At 41.8% G+C, this 26,417-nt stretch overlaps 1 protein-coding gene across 1 annotated transcript in view; it reads right to left on the bottom strand.

Annotated features, from left to right (window-relative positions):
• Nucleotides 1-11,787: 11,787 nt before the first annotated feature.
• Nucleotides 11,788-26,417, bottom strand: part of LOC130119630 (MBT domain-containing protein 1-like) — a 45,367-nt gene continuing 30,737 nt past the window's right edge. Inside the window, 6 exon segments of the mRNA XM_056288191.1 lie at nucleotides 11,788-11,909; nucleotides 14,081-14,269; nucleotides 16,793-16,864; nucleotides 24,522-24,759; nucleotides 25,269-25,351; nucleotides 25,798-25,945. Coding sequence (XP_056144166.1) covers nucleotides 11,800-11,909; nucleotides 14,081-14,269; nucleotides 16,793-16,864; nucleotides 24,522-24,759; nucleotides 25,269-25,351; nucleotides 25,798-25,945 — 840 coding nt within the window. The 3' untranslated portion in view covers nucleotides 11,788-11,799.

Genomic DNA, 26,417 nt, shown 5'->3' with positions numbered 1-26,417 from the left:
ATATACATTTTTCAAACCTGTGACTTCTTCTGGCTGAACTTCAAATTGTCTCTTTTTCTACTGTAGCTATTCTATCAGGGTTATCATATAAACGAAATTCAACATATAACTTGCCAACATAAATTGAGTGGTACCAAAACTGTGTGTGAATTAACTCAAAAATAGGAGACACATCAGTTGTTCATTTTTTTATTGCGTAAAAAATGTAAAGTGAGTCATTTGTATTACACTTAAATGTAATGCTTTCTCCACAATCATGCTGCCAAAAATTGCACAATGCTATTCAAAAAAAAGCTTCATGAAATTTAACATCTACATTTCTTTTGTCGCACATAGATATAGATCTGTATTTTTTTTAAAACGTTTGATAGTAAACTTCATATTCACAGACTAGCATGTGGAATGAATACACATTTTGAGAACAAACAGAGGTTCCTAAACTATTTCAGTGCAGAAACCAAACTCAGATCATTTATGTTATATTTAGAATAACAAAAAAAGTCCGATTAAAACCCTTTAGTGAGACAGATCGGATCTTTAAGGAAAAAAAAGAGAATTTAGGGGGGCAGTGATGTCATTGGTTGCTTTTTTGTTTTGTTTTTTGGTATTTTTTTTTTCTTCTGTTCCCAAACTGTAATTCCATTTCTTATGTAGCTCAATGGGTAAAGCATGACATTTACCCTGCAAGTGTTAGTTTCACTCTGGTGCGACCTATTGTAAACTTATTTTAGGTGCGACAGATAGCATTGTGCAAAACCATTTTCTGCTTGTTTGTTTTGCACAATGACATCTCTTTTTTTTGTCATGAATGGGTTTTCTTTGAGAGGTTAGGCTAGATTAAAGGTTAAGGTTGGGCAGGCCACCCGTTAAGTGCCTTGAATGCTACATTTACACAGACAATTTGTATGCCTGTGAAAACAGGGTGAAACTACAATAAGTCTGCTTTTTTCCTTTTCCGATAATCAGATCAGCAAAGAGTTTTAACAAATCACATATTTCTGTTTCTTTATGGAAATGAAACCCAGAACCCAAGATCCTTTATACATAAATTCTTTTTACGTGTGTCACATTTGAACCAACCAGAAATTGGTCCATGGTACAGCTTTGGGTCCCAAATATTGTTTAAAAACTCTGCTTTTTTTCCCCTCTGATATTCTAAAACCCACAGAAAAATATATAAAACCCATGAAGTCATTCTTACCATTGTTGACATGCACACAAAAAGTCTCACATAAAGGGAGATACCACTGAATTTTGGCACTGAGATGTGTTTTCCCGTAGCCCATATAGCCGGAAAATAGACACAGAGGTTATTTTTATTCACCTCTTTTTCAAGGGAAATGTGGTTCGAGGAGATGTGACTGTTCTGTCACAAGACAAATGTATAATAACTCAGCAGTCTTTATGCTAAGTCAAGTCTAGCTGACAGCTTTTCCCTTATTTTGGCTGGTAGAATAATTAAAGTGGCCTGTTAAACTTGAAATCTATGGGCCACTGAGGCAATCCTTGGAGGAATGTTGTTTTCACAAATATCGCCTGTCTTAAGCAGGAGAAATAAAATTTGTTTGATTACATTATTTTTCAAAATGCCACCATCTTTTCTTTTATCTAAAAAGCAAAAAGTGAGCAGTTGCAGAGCAGATAGAAACAATTTTCTAGAAAAACACATGACACTGGCAGCTTTTTTTTGTGAGCCAGCCAATCACAAAATTGAGGCGGGGTTTCATCATAATTAGGCCCTGCCCACTTCCTCCAAGCTCATAGAGAAAGTGCTCAAAGCAGCACTTTTCCTACTTAAAAGGAGTGAAAGAATGTGAACAAGCCCTATATTCCTAAATTGAGTTGTATTCCCCTTTATAACACTCACTTGTGAGTCATTTTTATGTCTGTATAAACCTTTCACAACAGTTGTGTCAAAAATACAAGAGTACAAGAGAACAGCATTTCTTTTTTTCCCTAGTAGTCACAGTCAGTTTGTCAAAATCATTTCATTGTTAATAAAAACATTATCAAATATATATATGTATATAGATAGATAGCACCATAATACAAAGACGATGTAACATTTGAGTTTCACATACAAAAAAAAATGTTAAAAAAAATGACGAGCACGTACATACAACAATGTTCAACGGTAAACAGACACATACACCAGCGCTGTGCCCAATAATGTTGGGATTACGTTTTACGTACAAGCTCTGGCTAGCTAACACACAGACACAGACACACACACACACAGACACACACACACACAGACACACACACACACACACACACACACACACACACACACACACACACACACACACACACACACACACACACACACACACACGCATTCTTCATGTTAGAAATTAGAAGCACTATAATGCTTCAGATATGGAGTGCCTTGTTTGGCCTCATTCTAACCCTTACAAGAACCATGGGGGGGCTATGTCTGGTTCACCTGCTACGTAGCTTTAAGGAAAACCCAGCCCGCTCCTTTAAAAACACAAAAGCCAACAATGTTGTCATTTGGTTCCTATAGCATTCTTGCACTGGTTGAGGTTTGACCTAGTCCATACGCCCCCCCCCCCAAAAAAAATTATAAAACAGTTTTCTAGACACCCAAAGTGCTTCATATTGAAGGGGGTGACTCACTTCAACCACCACCAATGTGTAACACCCACCTGGGTGCTGCATGGCAGCCATTTTGTGCCAGAACACTCACCACACATCAGGTTGAGGTGGAGAGGGAAGAATCACTGAGCCAATTACATGGGGGGATGATTAGGTGGCCAGATGGAGAGAGCCAGGTTGGGAATTTTGCCAGGACACCGGGGGACCCCCTACTCTTTGCAATAAGTGCCATGAGATCTATAATGACCACAGTGAGTCAGGACCTCAGTTTAACATCCAAAGGACAGCATCTCCTACAGCACAGTGTCCCCGTCACTGCACTGGGGCATTGGGATGCGATATTTGTTGTTTTTACTAGGACCAGAGGGAAGTCTGTCCCCTACTGGCCCACCAACACCACTTCTGGACGCAACTCAGTTTTCCCAGGAGGTCTCCCATTCAAGTACTAGCCAAGCTCATACCTGCTTAGCTTCTGTCATTTGGCAGAGCCAGGGTACATGGTGGTATGGCTGCCAGTGAAAGCACTGTTCAAAACCTATCATCCCTCTCCTGTCCTGCACTCGTCCTTAGTAGGCCTCCTACAGATGAAATGCTGTGCTGCCTAAACCATGTGTGTCAGTGGTCACTGTTTGGTTAGTTTAGTACATTAGTTTGTCTGAGGAGTTGTTACTGTACCATGTGTTAACATGTATTAATGTAAGTACATTAGTTATGTCTCTTCACCAATGTCACAAATCCCTGGGTATCTGTTGTACTTAGTAGAAACGTACGGGCAATGTCATGCTTGACAAGATGGGCTTCCACTTGACACGCAACCAGACAGGAAGGATAAAGGAGCCACACATCGGAAACTTCCACATTACTATTTAACAGTCTTACCATGAAACATGTAAAAAAATATGTAAAGCAGAGCGAGCCCTCTACAATCTGCCAACATGAAAACCGAGTCCTTTGTTAAATTATACCTCTGCCAGGATGTCTGATGAAAGGAAGATGTTTAAAAGGATGGAAAAATGCCAATAGAAAGAACGTATTTGTATTTCTCCACAGAAAGTTGAACATTTATAACTCTCTCATCATCAGCCACATCTCCGGGGTCGGGTCGCGGTGGCAGCAAGATAAGTAGGGCACTCCAGACGTCCCTCTCCCCAGCAACGCCCTCCAGCTCCTCCTGGGGGATCTCAAGGTGTTCCCAGGCCCGACTTGACATGTAGTCCCTTATGCAAGTTCTGGGTCTACCCTGGGGTCTCCTCCCAGTTGGACGTGCCCGGAAAACCTTCAAAGGAAGGCGCCCAGGAGGCATCCTAATCAGATGCCCGAACCATCTCAACTGGCTTCTTTTGACGCGAAAGAGCAGTGGCTCTACGCCGAGCTTCCTCCAGATGTCCATGCTCCTCACCCTATCTCTAAGGCTGAGCCTAGACACCCCACGGAGGAAACTCATTTCAGCCGCTTGTATCTGCGATCTCACCCTTTCGGTCACTACCCAATGCTCATTAACATAGGTGAGGGTTGGAACGAAGCTGAACTGGTAAATTGAGAGCTCTGCCTTCCGGCTCAGCTCCCTCTTCATGTTCTCCCTTTCTTCACATTTATAACTCAAGATGTTAAAACTGTTGTGATCTCAAGAGGGAAGCTTATCATGCCACGTCTATATGACATTGTTCTTTACAAATCTGGCCGCTGGATGACATAAAGCAAAGTAAGGCAAAGCCTCCTTCTGGATTTGTCCACTAGAGCCAAACTTTACTGTATTCTGGAGATAACCAGGTAACACAGAGACATTTGGGCACATCTGAAGTACTGCTGACACTTCAAATGCCCTGTAAAAAATGTCGCCAATCATAGAGGCTACATAATCATGTTTCTTGAACTGGTTAAAATCGACAAATGGGATTTTTAAAAAAAGCAAAATTTTTCCTATGGAGTTTAACTTCTTTCACGTCTTCTTAAATGATATCATTTATCAAATAGCGTAGAAATATGGCATTGTTTCACAATACTGTCAAGTTGTTTATGGATGAATCAGAAATGTTTTTGGAACAAAATTTTTCCATCCCGCAGGCAGACGTTTTGGGATTTTTTTCAGAAAAATAAAAATGTTGAAAACAGCTAGTTACATTGTGAGCAGATATAACATCTAGCCAAATTCCCCCTGCCATGTGGTATGCTTTTTGACAGTGATGGGATAATATGGGACAGCCAGTTTTTTCCACTTTATGAAATTATTGCATGACTGTGACGTCAGGTAACTCTCTCTCTCTCTCTCTCTCTCTCTCTCTCTCTCTCTCGCTCACACACACACACACACACACACACACACACACACACACACACACACACACACACACACACACACACACACACACACACACACACCCATACAGAAAGTGGTCATTCATTAAAAATTAATGATGCATTTCCACTTCCAACACCTCACAAAATGTATCCCTTCCCCCGTTTTTACAGTAAAATTGAGTTAAGACAATACATCAATTTGGTAATTTTCCCCTTTGTTATTAAAAAACAGTACACACATTATTTACATGTAATTTTGAAATATTCAGTCAACTACAGATAAACATGGACGCCGACTGAACAAACACTCCACATAGAACAGACAAAGTCAGAGCCAAACACTAACCATACAAATACGTGGAAAATTTAGTCAGTCACAGAACCACACCAAATGCAGTAATACTAACACAGGCGGCCAAAGGCGAGAGATTTACTAAGGACCACTACAGGACCACACAACGGGATGCTACAAGTTAAACCTGGATGTAAAATCTCTGCCTCTTCGCCTTACATTCAGACAGCAGGCCGACGAGGATGGACAGGCTGACTGGGCCTCCTCTTAACGGCAGATCTTAAGATCAAACACACGGAGTTAATAACACATCTCGTCACCATTTCCTCTGAACAAACCAACCTCTTTTCACAGCTTCCCTGATTGCGCATTTTGCTTGGATTCACTATCCTGTTTTGACAAACTCGATTGGTACCACATGCATTTCACTTCCAGGAGCCAAGGTCTCTGAACCAAGATGGTTTTCAACGCTCCGGTCTGGCCAGACTGTTATCCCCTGTCAGGAACTTCAAAATGTTGGCAGTAAATCTGTAACATCTCCCTACATAACACCAGAATGGTCCACAGCAAAACACTAAAGGCTGCTTTACAGCGAGTTTTTTGTTTTTAAGGCAACCACCGTAACATAGAATAATGTGGTGTTTCATAGCCACATTTCTACAACTCTTAAACTGTGGATCTGGAGCACTCCCCCACCTGGAAACCAGCACCAAGCTGCTACATCGAACCTTCATGTGATAACACCAGCAACTCAATGAAGACCAAAGCCCTCTTTATGGCATCAGTATTCTCACAACCAATTACAGCCCGTTTTGACCACAACAGACCTCTTAACTGGTGATTTCGATGCCCAAATAGGGGATTTCAGAACTATCTGCATGAAAAAATGCATAGAGGCATAAAAAGAGTCCCTCCGACATCCAGCACTATTATTTGAATACCTTGCTTCCGATTATTCAATTATTATGCATTTCTTTATCTGTTGGGATGGGTTCTAGTCGGCACTGAAGTTGCAATAAAAAAAAAGTAGAAAATTCCCAGCATTACCTAGCTTAGTAAAATTTACCATCACCATTTTTCTGTGTGCTTTCCAACTTTACTCTTCACCGCTGTCCTCCTACCTATCTTTGTGTGCTACCATGGCATGGGCAATTGGTGACATTACATGTTTTTTAGATGAAAACGGACACATAATGAGAAGTGAAATCAATTATATCTCTCCAGGCAGCTAGAAATCAGACTCAGTCAGGTCAGGATCTGTGACTCCCAAAAATTAGACTGGCAGCCATCTTGTCAGAAGCATCACTGTCATGAATCCAGAATTCATGTGAATAATCCATCAATAAAACTTGTATATTATTATTAAAGACCATCATAAATGTCATCTTGTCTATTTGTGAATCAAATTAAATGAATGCCAGGCTTTGTGATATTCTGGTTGGGGGTTGGACAAAAAAGTAGTGATGTAAAAGTAGTATAGCTACTCAATAATGTCTAACCTCAGCAGTCTCCTGGCCTTATCAGTCCCCTCTCAGCATTCAGGGATCTTCCAGGATTTCCAAATTGCGCAGCAACTGATTTATAACCTACCTAGCCATACACACAACTTATCACAAGGTTGGTTTTCCACTGGTTGGTGCATGCCTCCGCCTTGCACATCACTCTCTTATCACCTACCTTACCACTGCCTCACCCATCCCTTTATTCACCTGACACATCTTCAGCTAAATCATCATACAAAGCATCTTGCACGGGGCCAGAAACAACATAACTCTAGGCAACTTGTACACCTTTAGTTTTCTCTTGAAATAGATACTTGGTGTCCGTTTTAGGTATTTATTTCCAGCCATTGGAGGCTTGGCCAGTTAGGGGCACTATTAACCGCCTGACAGAAGGGCTTTGAGAAGGGATCAGCTGTCTTAAACTGATAGTTTGTCATGATAATTTGAGAAATCTTCCTCATGAGCCCTTCAACCTTCTACAAAATACAGAAACCCATCTTACACCAAAATTTGCTCTTGACAGTAAGTGATTTTCTGCAACCACTTGGTGTGAATGTGAACAATGAGGTGGTCTACTCAACATTACTAGCTGCTTTTACTGCGGAATTGAATGAATTTTTATAAACATGGGGCAGCAAATCCATACTAATAGAAGTACCACCTGAAAATGTCCAAAGATGTAAAAGCAAAACCAGGAGAAATTCATCACAAACACCAGTCAAGTTGTATATCATATCAACAAAGTAAACCCCAGGTATTTACGAGTAATGACACAGGATATATCCATCCAACACTGACTCCAAATGCTGGGAATAATAAAAAGGCTTACATCTCAATCATCACCACAATTAGGCCTTCGGATTTACCGACGCTTGCTTCTGATATGCAGCCAATATCTGCACATCACTCACATATAACAACCTCATATTAGTGGAGACAGGTGTAGAACTGTATTATGCTAGCCATCACAATAGCTTTAGAGAAGAAAATTAAGTGAATATTTTTCAATAACTGCTGGTTAATAAGTTAGGAGAATGTCGGAATGTCTGCAGATGTTACAAGTCTCCAAATTCAGTTAGGATTCACCAAGAGATGAGAGCATTTTACTTGAGAACAGTTCCTGAGAGTTCCCACTGATGATAATTCATGTCTCCATTATTATTTATCATTATTTACCAGCATAACATGGGCTACACTCGGTACCTGCTGGGTAGAATACATCTAAAACGATCTGTATATGATCGACTGCACAAAATCACACTCTTCATTTCCATATATCTCCTACATGAAGTTCATAGCACAGCATATTTGTAATACGTATTTATAATTGTATCTAGTATTTGTAACTGAAACATTAACTACATGGCACTAACATTGCTAAGGTTGAGAGTTTCATTCCTGCTGGTGCCGCCTAAGCTTTAAAAGGTGTGTTTCTATTGCAAAGTGTTTTAAAAAGGCATCTGCAAATGGCCTGTGATGTTATGGGATCATTATTTCATAAGTACACCCTCTAATATCTTTTGCAGTGTTTTGTAATCCATTTTTTGCATGTGACATTTTTTTTAAAGTCTACCCTTGCCTATACTTTGTTAGCATTCATTTATATTTTTATCAATTTCTTGTTTGTTTTTTACAATACATACTTGTGAGTATTATCTTTTATAATAATCTTTTATAATATAGTGATTTTGTAGTCAAATTTTCAATACTTAAAGCTTTCTTTAATGACAATTTAAAAAAAATGAGGTTTTATTGAGGTTATTGAACATTTGTTAAATGACTTTGTAAATTATATTGTCTGTAGTCCCTTATATATTATACTATTTTCCATGTTTCCACAGTTTGAAAACCAAATTGCACCCAGAAAAAAACAACCTTTATTTATCCAGGGAAGATTAAGTAAATAGGCTACACTTTTAACACCCTGCCTCACATTAACACACACACACACACACACACACACCCAGCATCAAGGAACCATCCAGAGCAAACAGTCTGACTGCTGAACACCACACAGTTCCACCAGACCTGTCCAACTTTTCTACAATAGCTGGGGGAAATAGCGTGATCCTCCCACACGCTACATCCCCCTGGTGAAACTCCTCACTGTCAGGTGAAAAGAAGTGGCTGGTGACGCCACATGTATCAGAGGAAGCATGTGGTGGTGGTCTGCAGCAAGGAGCAACGACTGAGACAGCTCAGAAAATAGGGTAACTGGCCAAGTACAATTGGGGAGAAAAAGGGGGGAGAGGGAATATATATATATATATATATATATATATATATATATATATATATATATATATATATATATATATATATATATATATATATATATATATATAGTATATATATATAGTGTTGGTTTTTTTTTTGGAAACCATCAATGGTGTGAATAAAAATGCCCAACAAATGAGGAGCGGAATTGTATATATATATATGAAGATCGATGTAGGAAAAAAAAATCCTACATCGATCTTAATATTCCGCTCCTCATTTGTTGAGCACTTTAACCAACACCATTGATGGTTTCCGGAAAAAAAACGAGGGTAATAATGTCTCAGGTAACAAGTACCTGCACGCATGCATGCGCGCACACGCACACACGCATGCACACACACACGCACACACACACACACACACACACACACACACACACACACACACACACAGTGTGGTTATTACATTGAACACGCCCACACACAGTACTACAACTAGAGAAAGTCTATATGCATTTACCCACAAAACCGGTGAAAAGGACACTCTGTATAGCAGAGTCGTCATTATTTGATTTTTAGATAGATCTGTGGTAGTTTGGTTGGTTGACATCTTGAAGTGTCTTTCCACACCTGACAGACATTGGAGTGGAACGGAGCCTCCAAAGGATGGAAGGATCCTGACAAACTAACCAGCCCAAGTCAAACTTTGGGGGCTAGAGGCTGTTAAATTTGGGTGGTGGTTGGGTAAATTTCCTACTGTTGAGAATAAAGACATAACAGTACTGCTGTGCTTGAACGCGGCTTTCTTGATGCAAGTCTGGTAAACAGATGGCGACTGGTGACACAGCTTAGAACAGGGATGCACCCATACCCCTTTTTCACTGCTGATACCGATCCCGAGTATGAATCTTTAAGCATCATCCTATACAGAGTACTGATCCGATCCACTAATTTTACTAAACAGTGCAAACTTAGACCATTAATTTGAGCTCTATGGGAAAAATAATTGAGATGGAATCAGTTTCCCCCCACCCCCCCACCATTAAAGAAATACTGGCTTTTATGTAACAAAAATGCAGCAAATCAAGCCATATTAATCATGGCTTCTGATATTGATTATTAGTCTTGGGTAAACTCTCAGGTACATCGGTATCAGAGTTTGGTGCACTCCATTTTGGAGCATCCCTAGTTTGGAGTCTACCACAAACAAATGTATCGCCTCAGGTTAATGACTGGCTGCTATGATTTCACTGAACTGGGGTTGACAAGGGTGGGCATTAAGTACCAGGCAGGTACAGTGTGATCTATCTAACCAGCACAGTGTCCATGAAACAACACACACACACACACACACACACACACACACACACACACACACACACACACACACACACACACACACACACACACACACACACACACAGACATTGTCTAAATGATTGCTATTCTTGGCAGTACAAAGTATTGTCCATCATTAACCCATTGTACACTTCATTAAACACAAACAGCCACGTTTTTCCATCTCTGCACTGAAAACTCAAACAATGGGCGGCACGGTGGCCCAGTGGCTAGCACTGTTGCCTCACAGCAAGAAGGTCCTGGGTTCGAACCCCAGGTCCTTTCTGTGGGGAGTTTTCATGTTCTTCCCGTGTCTGTGTGGGTTTCCTCCGGGTGCTCCGGTTTCCTCCCACCATCAAAAAGACATGCATGTTAGGGTTAATACTCCTGCCTGTGCCCCTGAGCAAGGCAATGGAAAGAAGAGCTGGAGTTGGTCCCTGGGTGCTGCAGCTGCCCACTGTCCCTAGTCCCAAGTCCACTGCTCCTAGTCCCACTGCTTCTGGTGTGTGTGTGTGCGTGTGTAGGACGGGTTAAATACAGAGATGAATTTTGCTGTATGTATATACAAGGACAAATAAAGTGTCTGTCAAATATCATTCTATTGTGTTATACCCTTTCAATTTTCTCAGGACCCAAATACAGTGCAGTTAGTTTACCAGAGGGCACAGTCCCCTTTTTAAAATTCTTGTTATATATATATATATATATATATTTATATATATATATATAAAATCAACTGTGCAAAGGTCATTTTCTTCCATTCATTCCCTTTTGCCCAGTTTGTCCCATCAGGAGGAAGAGCCTGGAGTCTGCAGGCACGCTTTGAAAAGCAGGAGAAAAACCAACACCAGGACTGTTTCCTCTGGCATGACTCTCGTCAAATCGGATTATTCCAACTATAAGAAGGATATTTTAACCTTGGAAAGCACAAGGAAACGGAGCAGAAGAGTGGTGAAATGGAAGAGAGAGTGGAAGAAAGGAAGAAACAGAGGGGTAGATCTTTTTTTGTTTCATATTGAAGGGAAGACCGAGGACGGTTAGGGTTGCAGGAAGCCTATAGATAGTTGTTTCTATCCAGCATACAGAGTAGCTGGCCAGTCCCCAAATTCACCTGCGACTTTTTCCATCTCGCCAGCCAACAACCTCTCGACAGGAAAAAGGAAGATCAAAACAACGGCTGGTTCCTTACCAGAGAGGCTGACAAAGCAGACCAGCTTACCAAACCCAGCATCAATGTGTGCCTGGCATGATTTTCTCATGTGTTCCCCCTGCTTGTCGGAGTGCAGGGAGGGAAGAATTGAAAGAAAGTAGGGAGATTAAGAGCGAGGGAATGAAAAAGATACAGACCCTTAAAAAAACACCGGTTAACTTGTTTTCAGTACTCTTCTTAAAATTTTTAAAAAATAATTATATTGTTCTTTTCTCAAACTAATGACAGGATAAAATCACAGTAAATTTCAGAATATAGCTTTCCAAGCTGCTTATTAGACAGAGAAACGAAGAGAGGGATGGATGGACAGAACGACAGGCCCTACGGTTCCTGTTTGGTGTAGAATTCTCCAGAGGGGCCGTTGGTCTCCGTCTCAGCCACTCCCCCTTTTGAGGATAACTCTGCCCCCACCACGTTCTCCTCCTTAATGTCTGCACCCGAGGGGAGAGACAGAGAAAAACAGAAAGAGAAAATAAAAGACATGTAAAGTGTTACTTTATATTATCAAACCGACTCCATGCATTTAAATGCAGTTCTGCGGCAACTTCAAAATGGAGGCTATGGGGTACAGGAGCTGAACACACAGACACAAGACATTCATGCTCAGAAACATGCTCACTCACGCAGTCACTCACTATCTCTCACACACACACACACAAACACACACACACACACACACACACACACACATTTTTATCTCATCTCATCTCATCTCATTTCATCTCATCTCATCTCATCATCAGCTGCTTCTCCATGGTCGGGTCGCGGTGGCAGCAAGCTAAGTAGGGCACTCCAGACATTCCTCTACCAAGCAATGCCCTCCAGCTCCTCCTTGGGATCCCAAGGCGTTCCCAGGCCAGATTGGACATGTAGCGCCTCAAGCAAGTTCTGGGTCTACCCTGGGGTCTCCTCCCAGTTGGCCGTGCCCGGAAAATCTCCAAAGGAAGGCGCCCAGGAGGCATCCTAATCAGATGCCTGAACCACCCCAACTGGCTCCTTTTGACACGAAGGAGCAGCGGCTCTACTCCGAGCTTCCTCCGGATGTCTGAGCTCCTCACCCTATCTCTAAGGCTGAGCCCAGACACCCTACAGAGGAAACTCATTTTAGCTGCTTGTGTCCGCATTCTCACCCTTTCGGTCACTACCCAAAGCTCGTTAACATAAGTGAGGGTTGGAACGAAGACTGACTGGTAAATTGAGAGCTTTGCCTTTTGGCTCAGCTGCCTCTTCACCACAACAGTCCGGTACAACATCTGCATTACTGCTGGTGCTGCACCAATCTGCCTGTCAATCTTCCACTCCATCCTACCCTCACTAGTGAACAAGACCCCGAGATACTTGAACTCCTTCACTTGAGGCAACAACTCATCCCCAACCCGGAGGGAGCAATCCACCATTTTCCGGTAGAGAACCATGGCCTCAGACTTGGAGGTGCTGACTCTCATCCTGGCCATTTCACACTCCGCTGCAAACCGCCCCAGTGTGTGCCGGAGGTTGCGTTCTGATGAAGCCAACAAAACCACATCATCTGCAAAGAGCAGAGATGCAATTCTGAGGTTCCCAAAATGGACACCCTCCTCACCTTGGCTGCGCCTTCAGATCCTGTCCATGAATATCACAAACAGAATCAGAGACAAGAGACAAGCTTGGCAGAGTCCGACACCCACCGAAAACGTGTTTGACTTTGTGCCGAGAATATGAACACGGCTCTCTCACTTTGGTTACATGAGGACCGGATGGCTTGTAGCAACTGTCCTGGTACTCCATACCCCCGCAGTACCCCCCCCCCCAACACACACACACACACAGTGCCCCGCAGTACACAGTCATAAGCCTTCTCCAAGTCCACAAAACACATGTAGAGTGGCTGGTCAAACTCCCATGCCCCCCTCAGCACCTCCGCAAGGGTAAAGAGTTGGTCCGTTGTTCCAGAGCCAGGACGGAATCCGCATTGTTCCTCCTGGATCCGAGGTTCGACAATCAGTCGGAGCCTCCTTTCCAGCACCCTAGAGTAGACTTTCCCAGGGAGGCTGAGCAGTGTGATACCCCAATAACTGAAGCACCCCCCCTTTTTTTAAATCTCTCACATACATTTTATCTCTCCCCTATTACCTAGGCTTATGTTTCATAGAGGAATTTCTCATTGCACTTAGATGCCAGTGAAGCAATTTGCATTTGATTTTAATGAAAACTGAATTGACAAAGGGAAAGAAAGGAAAGACAACACAAAGTTAACAGTTCCATTCCTTCCACACAAACAAACCTGTAGATACTGGTGCCATCCATTCATCCATCCATCCATCCATCCATCCATCCATCCATCCATCCATCCATCCATCCATCCATCCATCCATCAGCCCATAAATTTACCTGTTTACAATCTGAACAGTGCTCAGTGGTGTTCTCAAATTGCAGTGAGTGTGTGTATCCATAGTACATGTATGTGTGTATATGTGTGTATCTGTGTGCGTGCGCTCAGTACATAACTGTATACCTGCAGTCAAAATTATAGCATGTATCTGTTTGTCTGCAAGTCTTTGTGTATACCCGTTTGTGTTGACCCGTGTGTGTGTGTGTTTATATATAGAGTATGTGTGTCTACCTGCAGTCCCCTCTGCATTGGGGCTGGTCTCTGGGTCTGCAGATGGTGGTTGTGCTGCCGAGGCAGGAGTGGGGGGTGATGGGTAATCAGGTGGGGTCATGTTCTCATCTCCTGACAGGCTTATGGGAACACCAGTTACTATGACGCCCGACAGACTGACAGGCCGCTTGCAAACGGGAAGCCTTCTCTCTGTTTAAGACATATAAGAGGGAAAAAAAAAACTTTGTCAGCCTCGGGTTTGCTGACGAAAAGACGTAAACCTTTAATTCTACTGCTAGCCACCACTGTATTTCTGCTTAGCATCGCTTTACAGGATGCTGACAGTCGTCATGGTTCCTGTTGTTAAGCAACTACTGAACACCAGAATGAAGCAGGGCACTCTTGGGCTAGAAGTGGAAGCATCTTTATTCCGAGTGCTCCATGCTCTGGGTCCTTAAAACATGTTTAAAAACACACCTTTCCATTGAAAATAACAGTCAGTCAATGAAAGGAAGTCCCTGGAGGACAGTACAAGACACACTCACTTTATCTGGATGGTATCAGCATTGTTGCTGTAAGGATTAATATGTTATGTCCTCACAACCTATGACAGCACACGTCAATGGATTCTTAGACTCTGACCAAAACTGAAGCAAAAATATTTTTCTACGTCAAGTTTTCATTTAATTGTCATGCATTTTGTACAGTCTCTTTCTACCGAAAAGAGCATAACAGGTAGGATTTATTTTTTTTTGTATTTTTCTTTTTTTAAAAGTGATCCCCCTTGTTCAGCTTCTCAGATGATCTTTTATTCTAATACTCACGACATCATCAGACACATTCATTTACATACAGCCGATAATTGAATCATCAAGACATAGAACACTGCCCACCCTCATCGCCAACCATTGCTTGTACTTGTCACTCAAAGATCAGCTCATGAATATTAATGAGGAACAGACCACTCCCCAGTAGTTCTGGAGACAACTGAGAGGAGATATGGCTGAAACTATGTATCAGCTTTAACACTTAGCCCATTTGTTTTCAAAAATTAAATTTACTAAACTGTGAGTGCAAGTGTTATACAGCAACTGAACCTCATTACAGTAGATTTATTTGCCTACTACTGATGAAGAACAAACACCTACTATTGAAGTGTTCTTGAGCAAGGCGCTACACCAGTAGGGCTGCTCTACTGGCAACAGTGACAAAACTAGTCACAGGCTAAGTACCCAATTACATTCTACCCCATTCATTGTCTTGATTAATAGATGTTGTCATTGTTTTAAATGACAGTTTACATATTTCATATTCACAACTATCAACCAATAAGTGAGTCTGCATGCATGGCCACACAAGGGTGACAGTGTGCATCTCTTGCCCATGGTACTGATCTGTCGATTGTTTCTGACATACTGCTGATTGCCGCTTGTCTGTGAGTTGTGTATGGTCTGGGTAGATTGTGGAACTGAATTGCCCTTCTGGGATAAATAAAGTTGTCTGAATCTGAATCAATAAGTAGAACAACGATTTAACTGGGCTCAGTAAATAACAACATACTGTGACTAATATGTATCTTTATATATGTAAATCTATCTATCGATCTATATAGATATATATCCATCCATCCATTATGCAAGTTGCTTAACCCGACCGGGGTCGCGGATGCTGGGGCCTATCCCAGCAGTCATTTGGACGGCAGGTATATATATATATATATATATATATATATATATATATATATATATATATATATATATGTTTTGTTTTTGGACTGGCCCTTCGACTTGTTTTACCCTGTCAGGTTTTGTTTGTGCTATTTGTTTTGTGCTGCGGTAGTGCATATATTTTGTTCTTATTTCTATTTTATCTTTTATTTCTGTTTGTTTCTGTTTTTCTTGTTTCTATTTGTTTCTATTTTCTTGTTATCTTGGATCTTATTAGTTTTAATTTTTTTTCTTACTAAAGCATGAGTGTCTGTAATAGAACCCAATCTCCCCTTGGGGATGAATAAAGTATCCTGATATATATAAACACAGATACAGGAAAAAAAAGGTTTTAATACATTGCAGTACAGGCCTGTTTCATGTGTCGCACACTCATCAGCTGCTAATGTGGTTTAACCACAGCAGCTGATGAGTGCAGTTAATGTGGTTAAACCACATTAACTGCAATGCATTAAAACTTTTTTTTTCCTGTATCTGCGCCAATATTCCACTCCTCATTAGTTGAGCACTTGTATAACACCATTGACGGTTTCTGAAAAAAACACTATATATATATATATATATACACACACACACACACACACACACACACACACACACACGACTATTCATAAATGAAAAGAAACATCAACCATCTATCACAATGTTCAAAACAACCGAATTATTCTATCACATATGAATACATACTTACTGGATGTGGCTACTCATTATGAAGTGGGTTCTACTCTCATTTACAGAGAGAGAGAGAGAGAGAGAGAGAGAGAGAGAGAGAGAGAGAGAGAGAGAGAGAGAGAGAGAGAGAGAGAGAGAGAGAGAGAGAGAGCGAGAGGAGAGAGAGAGAGAGAGAGAGAGAGAGAGAGAAGAGACAAAAAAGAGAGAGGCATGATTATGAAAGAAAGATAAGAGGAGAGAACTAGTGAGTAAACAGGACAGAGGGGGTGGTGGGGGAATGAGAGAAAAAAGGTGAAAAGTGGATGAGCGAAAAAGATTAAAAAAAATCACTCACTTTTCTTCTGTCCTTTATACTGCTGGGACTTTTTCCTCTGTTTGGACACTCCCAATGGCAGCTCTCTTGAGGCTGTTGTATGCACGCACGCACGCACGCGCGCGCACACACACACACACACACACACACACACACACAGAGGCACAGGGGTCTGTAATGCTGCACTGGGGATGGGAGATTACACAAACTCCAACAGCTCGCTTGTCTATAAGATGAACATACCAGACCACTAACCTTAACTTTATCACATTCATTCCTTGCCAAAGAAAAAATTCCTCAATTAGCTTAACATCATCCCCAAAACACAAGGCTGGCTTGGTTTTCTTTGCATATTAACACTTCAACGTATGGTGTAGGTTTAGTGGACGCCACAGGCTAGCTCGGCCTCAGCACATGCATGCTAGCATCAGAACAAACCAGACATGTGCACTTGGACACAAAGTGAAATAATGTGATGGGGAAAAGACTACAATTAAGGAAATAGTGCACCAGCCTGCTGCTGCACTACCCCTGCCTGGAGTACCAGGACCCAGCGGATCATCCCGACACGGAGGAGGGACTTCACTTTCAACAGAGACTAGCGTCCCTCTCACACTGGCCCTTCTTTAGATGTGTGCCAAAAGAGCAACAAAAGAGGCCGAAGAAATGTAGGAGAGACAGACAAGCGGTCATCAAAGAACAAGCCGACCTTGGACGTGCAGCTTCACAAAGACACGGTAATAAACATTTCCTCTAAGGAATTATCAAATGACCGGATGTCCCTCCTTTCCAAGGGTCTGTCATTTGGCCCACTTGTGGTGTAAATCCCTTTGGCTTGAAAGTGGGCTCGTTCGGGTGTTTTAGACAGATTAAACAGAGACATTTCTTCTCCAAAAACATGGAAACTGTTGCCAGAGCCCCTTTTAGACCCAAGAGTACTTTTTGCCCCGACACCACTAATGTACCCATTAACACTTTTTGCAAAATAGTCGAACAGGACATTATAAAGATGAACAGTCAACCTTTTCATGTTTCAAAGAATCTGACAGTGAATGAAAGGACTGCTGTGAGTGAACTGATTGGTGAGGAAGACATTGTGATTAACCCTGAGGATAAAGGTGGGGCGATTTGTGTCCAGGATGCAGACAAATATCAAATGGAAATTCACAGATTTTAATAGGAAGTTGAACACTGACCCTACTAGCGCAGGAGTTTAATACGTTTTACTCAAGATTTGTTGTGCATGATTTCAGCAATGAAACTGCTTTTTTAAAACACAACCCACTGAACTCTAGCCAACCTGTCTCTTTCTTTATGTACACAGTGCTGTGAATACTTTTAAACATGGTGAAGTTCGAACAAGCCCTGGCCCTGATAACATTGGTAGCGGTCTGCTGCCCCACTGTGCTGTTCAAATAGGCCCTATTTTCAATATGTCCCTGTGTCATCAAAAGGTCCCCAATCTACGGAAACAATCTACAGTAGTTCCCATTGCAAAAAAGAGCCATCCTAAGACCTTGAACGACTATAGGCCCCTAGCTTTTACCTCTCTTGTTATGGAGTCATTTGAAAAACTTATTAAAAAGTAACTTCCGGACAGGACAGAGCATCTTCTTGACTCATTACAGTTTGCATATTGAACCAACAGGGGGGTTCAGGATGTAACCATGACTCTGCTTAACTTCATTCATAGTCACTTAGAGGGTAGTAAGAACCATGCCAGACTGCTGTTTGTAGACTTCTCGTCAGCCTTCAGTACCATACAGCCCCACCTGCTAGTGCAGAAGCTTGTGGAACATTTTGGGTTGGATACCAACACTGTTGGATGGATTTTGGACTTCCTCACCAACAGATCTCAGAGAGTGAGAGTGAATGGACACTTTTCTGGCTTGACTTCCACATCAACTGGCTCCCCTCAGGACTGTGTCCTCTCTCCTCTCCTACACGTCCTATACACTAATGACTGCCGCAGTGAGTTCAAAAATCATCACACTGTGAAATTTGCAGATGACACGGTGATAGTGAGCCTGCTGAAGGAGAATGAAATGTCCCATGGTCCTGTCACAGACTATTTCTCCAAATGGTGTCAGGAAGCCTTTTTTGAATTAAATAGACTAGAACCAAAGACATGTGTATTGAGTTTAGATGTAATCCTTCCAACCCAGTCAACACCAAGACTAATGGTCAGGAGGTTGAAATTGTTGAGTCATACAAGTACTTGGGCACTATAACTGATAACAAACTGAACTTCCAATTTGCTATGCAAAAAAAGAAGAAGAAGCCAGCAGCGCCATTTTTGTCTGAGGAAGCTGGCTAAGTTCGGTGTCGACAGGTCACTGCTGACTTTGTTCTACAGATCTTTTATTGAGTCGGTTATTACTTTTTCTTTTATCGCTTGGTATGCCTCTCTCAATTTAAACGGAAAAGTGCACTAACAAAGGTGATCAAGGTCTGCAGTAGCATCACAGGTAACCAACAGAAAATTCTGTCTGATTTATATAACAAACAGATGCTAAGGAAAGCAGAACCCATCCTGTCTGACAGCACCCACCCCCTGCACCTAGAGTTTCACACCTTGCCTTCTGGTTCTCGCTTCAAATACCCAGTAGTCAAAACCAATAGATACAAACACTCCTTCATTCCCTCAGCCATTTCACTGCTAAACTCTAATAGTAAGAGGTAATACCAGCTCCACCTTGATAAACACTGTTAACACTGATTACGGTTGCATTGCTTTTCGTTGACTTTGTTCTCCTCACTACATGCTGTATTTATTTGCCTATTTGCCTTGTGTGTTCTGTGGAGTGTTTGTGTGCTTAAATGTTGCCGCTGTTACTCAACAATTGCCCCTATGGGGACAAATAAAAACCTACTTGACTTGACTACTGGCTCTTCTCAACAGGAACTGTGTTTATTTAGAAGATGCCAGTCAAAAGGGTGGATTACCAAGGGCGAACTTTCATTCATCCATCCATTATCAAAACCTCTTATCCTGCTCTCAGGGTCACGGGAATGCTGGAGCCTATCCCAGCAATCATTGGGCAGCATGTGGGGAGACACCCTGGACAGGTCGCCAGTTCATCACAGGCCCCCCCCCCCACACACACACACATTCACACCTAGGGACAATTTAATACAGCTGATTCCCCTGACCTACATGTCTTTGGACTGTAGGAGGAAACCGGAGTACCTGGAGGAAACCCACGCAGACAGGGAGAACATGCAAACTCCACACAGAGGACGACCCAGGACGAGCACCAAGGTTGGACTACCCCGGGGCTCGAACCCAGGACCTTCTTGCTGTGAGGCGACCGCGCTAACCACTGCACCATGGTGCCGCAAGGCCGAACATGACTTCTTGTATTGTCATCACCTTATCCGTCCTGTATTGTGTACATCACCTGAAATACACAAATCCCTGGCTGATCCTGCAGGATAGTAGCTCAGACTAATTCATTATGGGCTCCTCTGTCAGTTTGTTAACTTCTTTATTATATATTTTTCTTTCATCAGCTTATTTTAATTGTTTTTATCATAATCTTTGTTTTATCGGATCTAATTCTTTAAGTTTTAATTATGCTCTTATGACTTTATCCTGATCGTGTTTAACCTTGTTCTGTGGAGTGGATCTGGCATTATGTCTTATATTTTTATTTCATTTTTATGTTTTATCTTGACTATGTGCATTATTTTATCCTGTTGTGTAAGGCCTTTTGTAACACTGTTCAGAAAGGGGCGATATAAATAAAGTTTATTATCATTATTATTATTATTTCTTTTATGTTTCCTGTTTTACATCCTGTAGAGCCAGGTCCAAACTATGGAGCTGAGGCACTATAGGGCAGATATCACTTGATTGACAGTACTCGTCGTAATATGTGGGCTGTTCCGAGTAGGGCGATCTTCAGGACTGCACAGATGTTGATGTTGCCTGGGATACGGTTGGTGAACTTTTCCATTCCCTTCTTCATGAGTCCTAGAGCTCCGATGACCCCTGGTGTTGTTTAATAATAATAATAATAATAATAATATTAATAAGAATAATATGATAATAATAATTATTATCATTATTATTATTATCGACTGTATGTCCACACCCTACCAGTGTACATTAGAGATTCCACTGATCTCAATAATATTTCATGTCTTCCTGACTTACCCGATGGTGACCGGGACGATACAGCCGTTCCTCCTAATCAGTTCATTATTGATTTAGCTATTTTTCTTTTCATGAAAAATAACTATTTTAACTTAAATGGCGATCTCTATTTACACGTTTCTGGTACGAGCATGGGTTCTATTTGTAAGCCTAACTACGCCAATTTGTTTGTTGGTCGTTTCGGGAGAAATTTTGTTTTGAACCCCGAGATAAATACACATTTGCCCCAAATTTTGAGATGGTATAGATATATTGATGATTTATGACGAGGTTCTCTCCCTATTGAATAGCTTTAACAGTAATCTGAAATGTGTAATGGATTACAGCGAGGAAAAGATTCACTTTCTAGATATTATAATAGATTATATATATATATATATATATATATATATATATATATATATATATATATATATATATATATATATATATGTCCAGGGTGTCTACCCGCCTGCTGCCCAATGACTGCTAGGATAGGCTCCAGCATCCCCACAACCCTGAGAGTAGGCTAAGCGGTTTGGATAATGGGTGGATGTATATATATATACGTATATATTTTTAAAATAATATATAATATAATATAATAAAATACAATATAAATAATATATAATAAGTATATTATATTTTATATATAATACTATTATTTATATTATGTATCTATATTTATATAATTATATATAATTATAATGGCCTGGCGGTCTGTCCAGTGTGTCTCCCCACCTGCCGACCAATGACTGCTGGGATAGGCTTCAGCATCCCCACGACCCTGAGAGCAGGATAAGCGGTTTGGATAATGGATGGATATAATAGTTACACGTCATCAAAAACAATGACGCCCTATCCACTACCTTATACTGTAAGGAAACTGATAAAAATACTCTTATTGGCAAGCAGTTTTCATCCCACCCCACTTGAGAGAGGTCTCCCCAAAAGCCAATTTTTTAGACTAAGAACAGTGTGCAACATCGTCGAAGAGTTTATGGAAAAAGCTGAAGTCATGGAAGTCAGATGTGTCCAGCAAGGGATTCATAGGGATTATGAGAGTGTACCGAGAAAACCCCACATGGAATTGTTGAAAAAAGGAAGAAGAGAGAAGAGAGATTTTCTGTGACTTGCATCACCTCTTCTTCTCCTCACACACGTCACTAAAGCTGTTTTTAGAAAACATTGGCATATTTCAAATTCAGACCCTGAACTAGCCCTGAAGAGCTGCCTTTTTTTGGTGATTAACGGGAAAAACTTGAGACCTATCGGTCCATGCCAGTTTTGCACGTCACAAGCTTATGCAACCTCTGCAACAGAGATGCTAAGCCCCCTCCCCATCGGCAACTAGCATGTGGTAACTGAACACAGTGTAACAAAACTCACAAAATTTACAGTTTTTGTCATCCTCATATAAACAAAGTATTTTCCATAGTGTGATTTGCAACAGTAAAGGACAGGTTGACGGATGAGCTCAGGCGGGAGTCTCCGTGGACTATGATGTTTGCAGATGACGTTGTGATCTGTAACGAGAGTAGGTTGCAGGTTGAGGAGAGCCTGGAGAGGTGGAGGTATGCACTGGAGAGAAGAGGAATGAAAGTCAGTAGGAGCAAGATGGACTACCTATGTGTGAATGAGAGGGAGGACAGTGGAATGGTCAGAATGCAAGGAGTGGAGGTGACGAAGGCATATGAGTTTAAATACTTGGGGTCAACTGTCCAAAGTAACAGGGAGTGCAGAAGAGAGGTGAAGAAGAGAGTGCAGGCAGGGTGGAGTGGGTGGAGAAGAGTGTCAGGAGTGATTTGCGACAGAAGGGTACCAACAAGAGTTAAAGGGAAGGTTTACAAGATGGTTGTGAGACCAGCTATGTTATGTGGTTTGGAGACAGTGGCACTGACGAAAACGCAGGAGCCGGAGATGGAGGTGGCAGAGATGAAGATGCTAAGATTTTTACTGGGAGTGACGAAGGACAGAATTAGGAATGAGTATATTAGAAGGACAGCTCAGGTTGGACGGTTTGGAGACAAAGCAAGAGAGGCAAGATTGAGATGGTTTGGACATGTGTGGAGGACAGATGCTGGGTATATTGGGAGAAGGATGCTGAATATGGAGCTGCCAGGGAAGAGGAAAAGAGGAAGGCCAAAGAGGAGGTTTATGGATGTGGTGAGAGAGGACATGCAGGTGGCTGGTGTGACAGAGGAAGATGCAGAGGACAGGAAGAAATGGAACGGATGACCCGCTGTGGTGATCCCTAAAGGGATCAGCCGAAAGTAGTAGTAGTAGTAGCTTTTACATGTGCCTCCATGTTATATTGTCCATGTTGTTTATCATATGTGGGTATAACTACCAGAAAGCTGAAGCAACGTATAGGTAAACATAAAAGCGCTATACGTAAGAATGAAATAGATTATCCTGTAGCTATAAAACATGACGTCTCTACTTTATGTTTCTGTGGCATTGAAAAAGCCAGCCTATCACTTAGAGGTGGTGATCTCGACTTGCTGTAAAAGAGACGTGAGGTTTTTTGGATCTTCACGTTGCAAACCTTGTCTCCCAAGGGTTTGAATGATGATCTACTTCTTAATGTGATGTTATGAGATGATCTCTGTGATTTTTCAGACATACTGTCTATTTCGGACTCATCTTCAATGGATTATTTTATCATATGGTCTTTTTGTGCTGTATTTTGTCTGGATTACGATTCCATTTCCTCTCTTTTCTTGTCTAGGGACTGACTCTAGAAGAAGGTTTTATAAAGCTCCAACTAGATTTGAATCACATACATATTTTAAATATTCACCTTGGTACTGTAGCTGTTCCTTATTAAGATTATATATGATACTTGATTAAGTCAATGAGTGATGTCAGTCTGAAGTGTGACCTGATCTGTCCACGTGGGTCAACCAACATATTTAAAATGGTTTCTCCTCCACTGCCTACCAACACGGGGACCACCGGTTCGAATCTCTGTGTTACCGCCGGCTTGGTCGGGCATCTCTACAGACACAATTGGCTGTGTCTGCGAGTGGGAAGCCGGATATGGGTATGTGTCGTGGTCGCTGCACTAACGCCTTCTCTTGTCGGTCAGAGCGCCTGTTTGGGGGGAGGGGGAACTGGGTGGAATAGCGTGATCCTCCTATGTGCTACATCCCCCCCCGGTGAAACTCCTCACTGAAGCGGCTGGCAGTGCCACATGTTTCGGAGGAGGCATGTGGTAGTCTGCAGCCCTCCCCGGATCGGCAGAAGGGGTGGAGCAGTGGCCGGGACAGCTCAGACAGCAGGTGATTGGCCAGGTACAATTGGGGAGAAAAAGGGGGGGGGGTGGTTTCTCCTTTTGTCTGGTAAAATAACCTGATGAAGGCCAGTGTAATGAAATGTAGTTATTAGATATTTCTGGCTGCAAGTATTGAGGACAGTGTGCAGGAATCTTTTGTTCTATCAAAACACATGCAAAAGACACATTTTGAAAAAAACTAGAAAAAAATTCAGTCTAACCCCTCTATCCTTGTAAATTTTTGGTCACTATTTCTGCATTTATTTTTTATGTTCTGAATTGGTTTGTCAGTAGAATTTAAAAGGCATAATTCTGTATGCCAGTGTGCTACATACCAGTGTTCACAGCAGGTGGTTGTAACTGGTAGCCAGTTAGCTGACACCAGCCTACTGGGTAGAGGTCGGGTGACTCGCAGTCCACCCATTGGTCATACTCCTCCTCCCAGCCATCAAAGTGTATCCGTAGCAACCGATGGACGATGCGGGTTACCGTGGCGACGCAGACCAGCCTGGGCTCCATGAGGTCCACGGCCTCCAGCTTCATGCCTGGGCGAAAGCCGTGATTTGGCACCTCCTGAATGGACAAATTAGAGAGAAAAAGAGTGAAAGAGCGAAGGAGAGAGAGCATGGGAAAGAGAGAGAAGGAAAGAGAGAACGTGGCTTTACACAGGCTAATAAAGAAAAAAATTTTTTCAAAAAAGCTACAAAACCAAACCTTGGCTTTGATATCAGCATAGAGCATTGGTCTTCAATCATGAGCCAACAAGAGAAGTGTGTACGCAGGTTCTTTTCAACTCAACACAAAACAGGCTAATTTCATTTATCACCTTCTATCCAGAAAGGGTGGAATTAGTTGGCAACATCAACTGGTGTAGTGACGAAAACCTGTATAGATGTGGTTCTTGATGGCACATAGTTGGAGATACTGATGTGCAGCTGCAATACTAAGTTGGTACAAAAGATGGATGACTATTAATACTATAATGGATGAATGCAAGTATGACGGAGCCACATCTAATAGACTGTGTGTGTGTGTGTGTGTGTGTGTGTGTGTGTGTGTGTGTGTGTGTGTGTATGTCTTACCTTGTTAAAGAGGTTCACAGGGGCGGCCACAGAGTTGGTCTCTCTTAGGTAGTCAAACCATCTGAAGGGGAGGTTGGTGTAACCTTGAGGAGGCAGAACAACAGAGAGACTGTATACAAATGAGGGAAAAGATTGGAACCAACGATTTTGGAATATAGTTTGAAAGAAAGTGACTGTAAAAAGTGTAGATTAAAGGAATACACTTCTTCTAAACAAATATCAGGATGACTTAAGAAATTCTTAAAGTAAAACACTTTTTTCACATTGGCTCTTTTTTTTTTTTTAGCAGAAACACTAATTTAGCTAATTGTGTTCCTTTAATCCAAAATGGTTGGACAGTGCTTTGGAAATCAACTTTTTTTTTTCAAATTTTGCTCTTGTGTCAATGGTTCATAGTAAAACATAACATAAAAGTACACCACCAATGGCTGGTCAGTAAATAGGGTCCGTTTTGAAAATCAAAGATGGAGCCAGTTGCATTAGACAGACATATAATGTATTATAATGTGACAGTAGGTACAGTTCGTACCTCTGGGAGGAGTGAGTTCGATACTGTTGATCTCGCAGAAACCTGCAGGGAAGACGGAGGGGGAGGTAGAGTGGTAGCAGAACCAGTCTGACCCATCTGCCGCCTCCGAACCATCTATACCAATCATCAGGTAGCCGTCCGCCAGAACCTTCACCCAGAATCAGAATTAGAACTAGACTCTGGTTTGCCAAATGTGTTTTGCCACGCCAAGAATTTGACTTAGTGGATTTTTCATAAGGGACACCTCAGCAGAGGAATAACATTATCAACATGAGTACATCATTTTAATACAAGTTAGGTCTAAAAACCAGGGCTGTGGTCGGCCTCAGACTTGAGACACTTTTTCTATCATCTTGGACTTGCTGCTGTTTGTATTCAGACTTCCATCCATCCATCATCCAAATCGCTTATCCTGCTCTCAGGGTCGCAGGGATGCTGGAGCCTATCCCAGCAGCCATTGGACAGCAGGCGGGGAGACACCCTGGACAGGCCGCCAGTTCATTACAGGGCCAACACACACACATTCACACAGAGGGACAATTTAGTATGGCCGATTCACCTCAACTACATGTCTTTGGACTGTGGGAGGAAACTAGAGCACGTGGAGGAAACCCACGCAG

This window comes from Lampris incognitus, chromosome 10, assembly GCF_029633865.1.
Source record: "Lampris incognitus isolate fLamInc1 chromosome 10, fLamInc1.hap2, whole genome shotgun sequence".
In the NCBI taxonomy this organism is placed as follows: Eukaryota; Metazoa; Chordata; class Actinopteri; order Lampriformes; family Lampridae; genus Lampris; species Lampris incognitus.
This window is presented reverse-complemented; position numbering and strand designations above follow the sequence as displayed.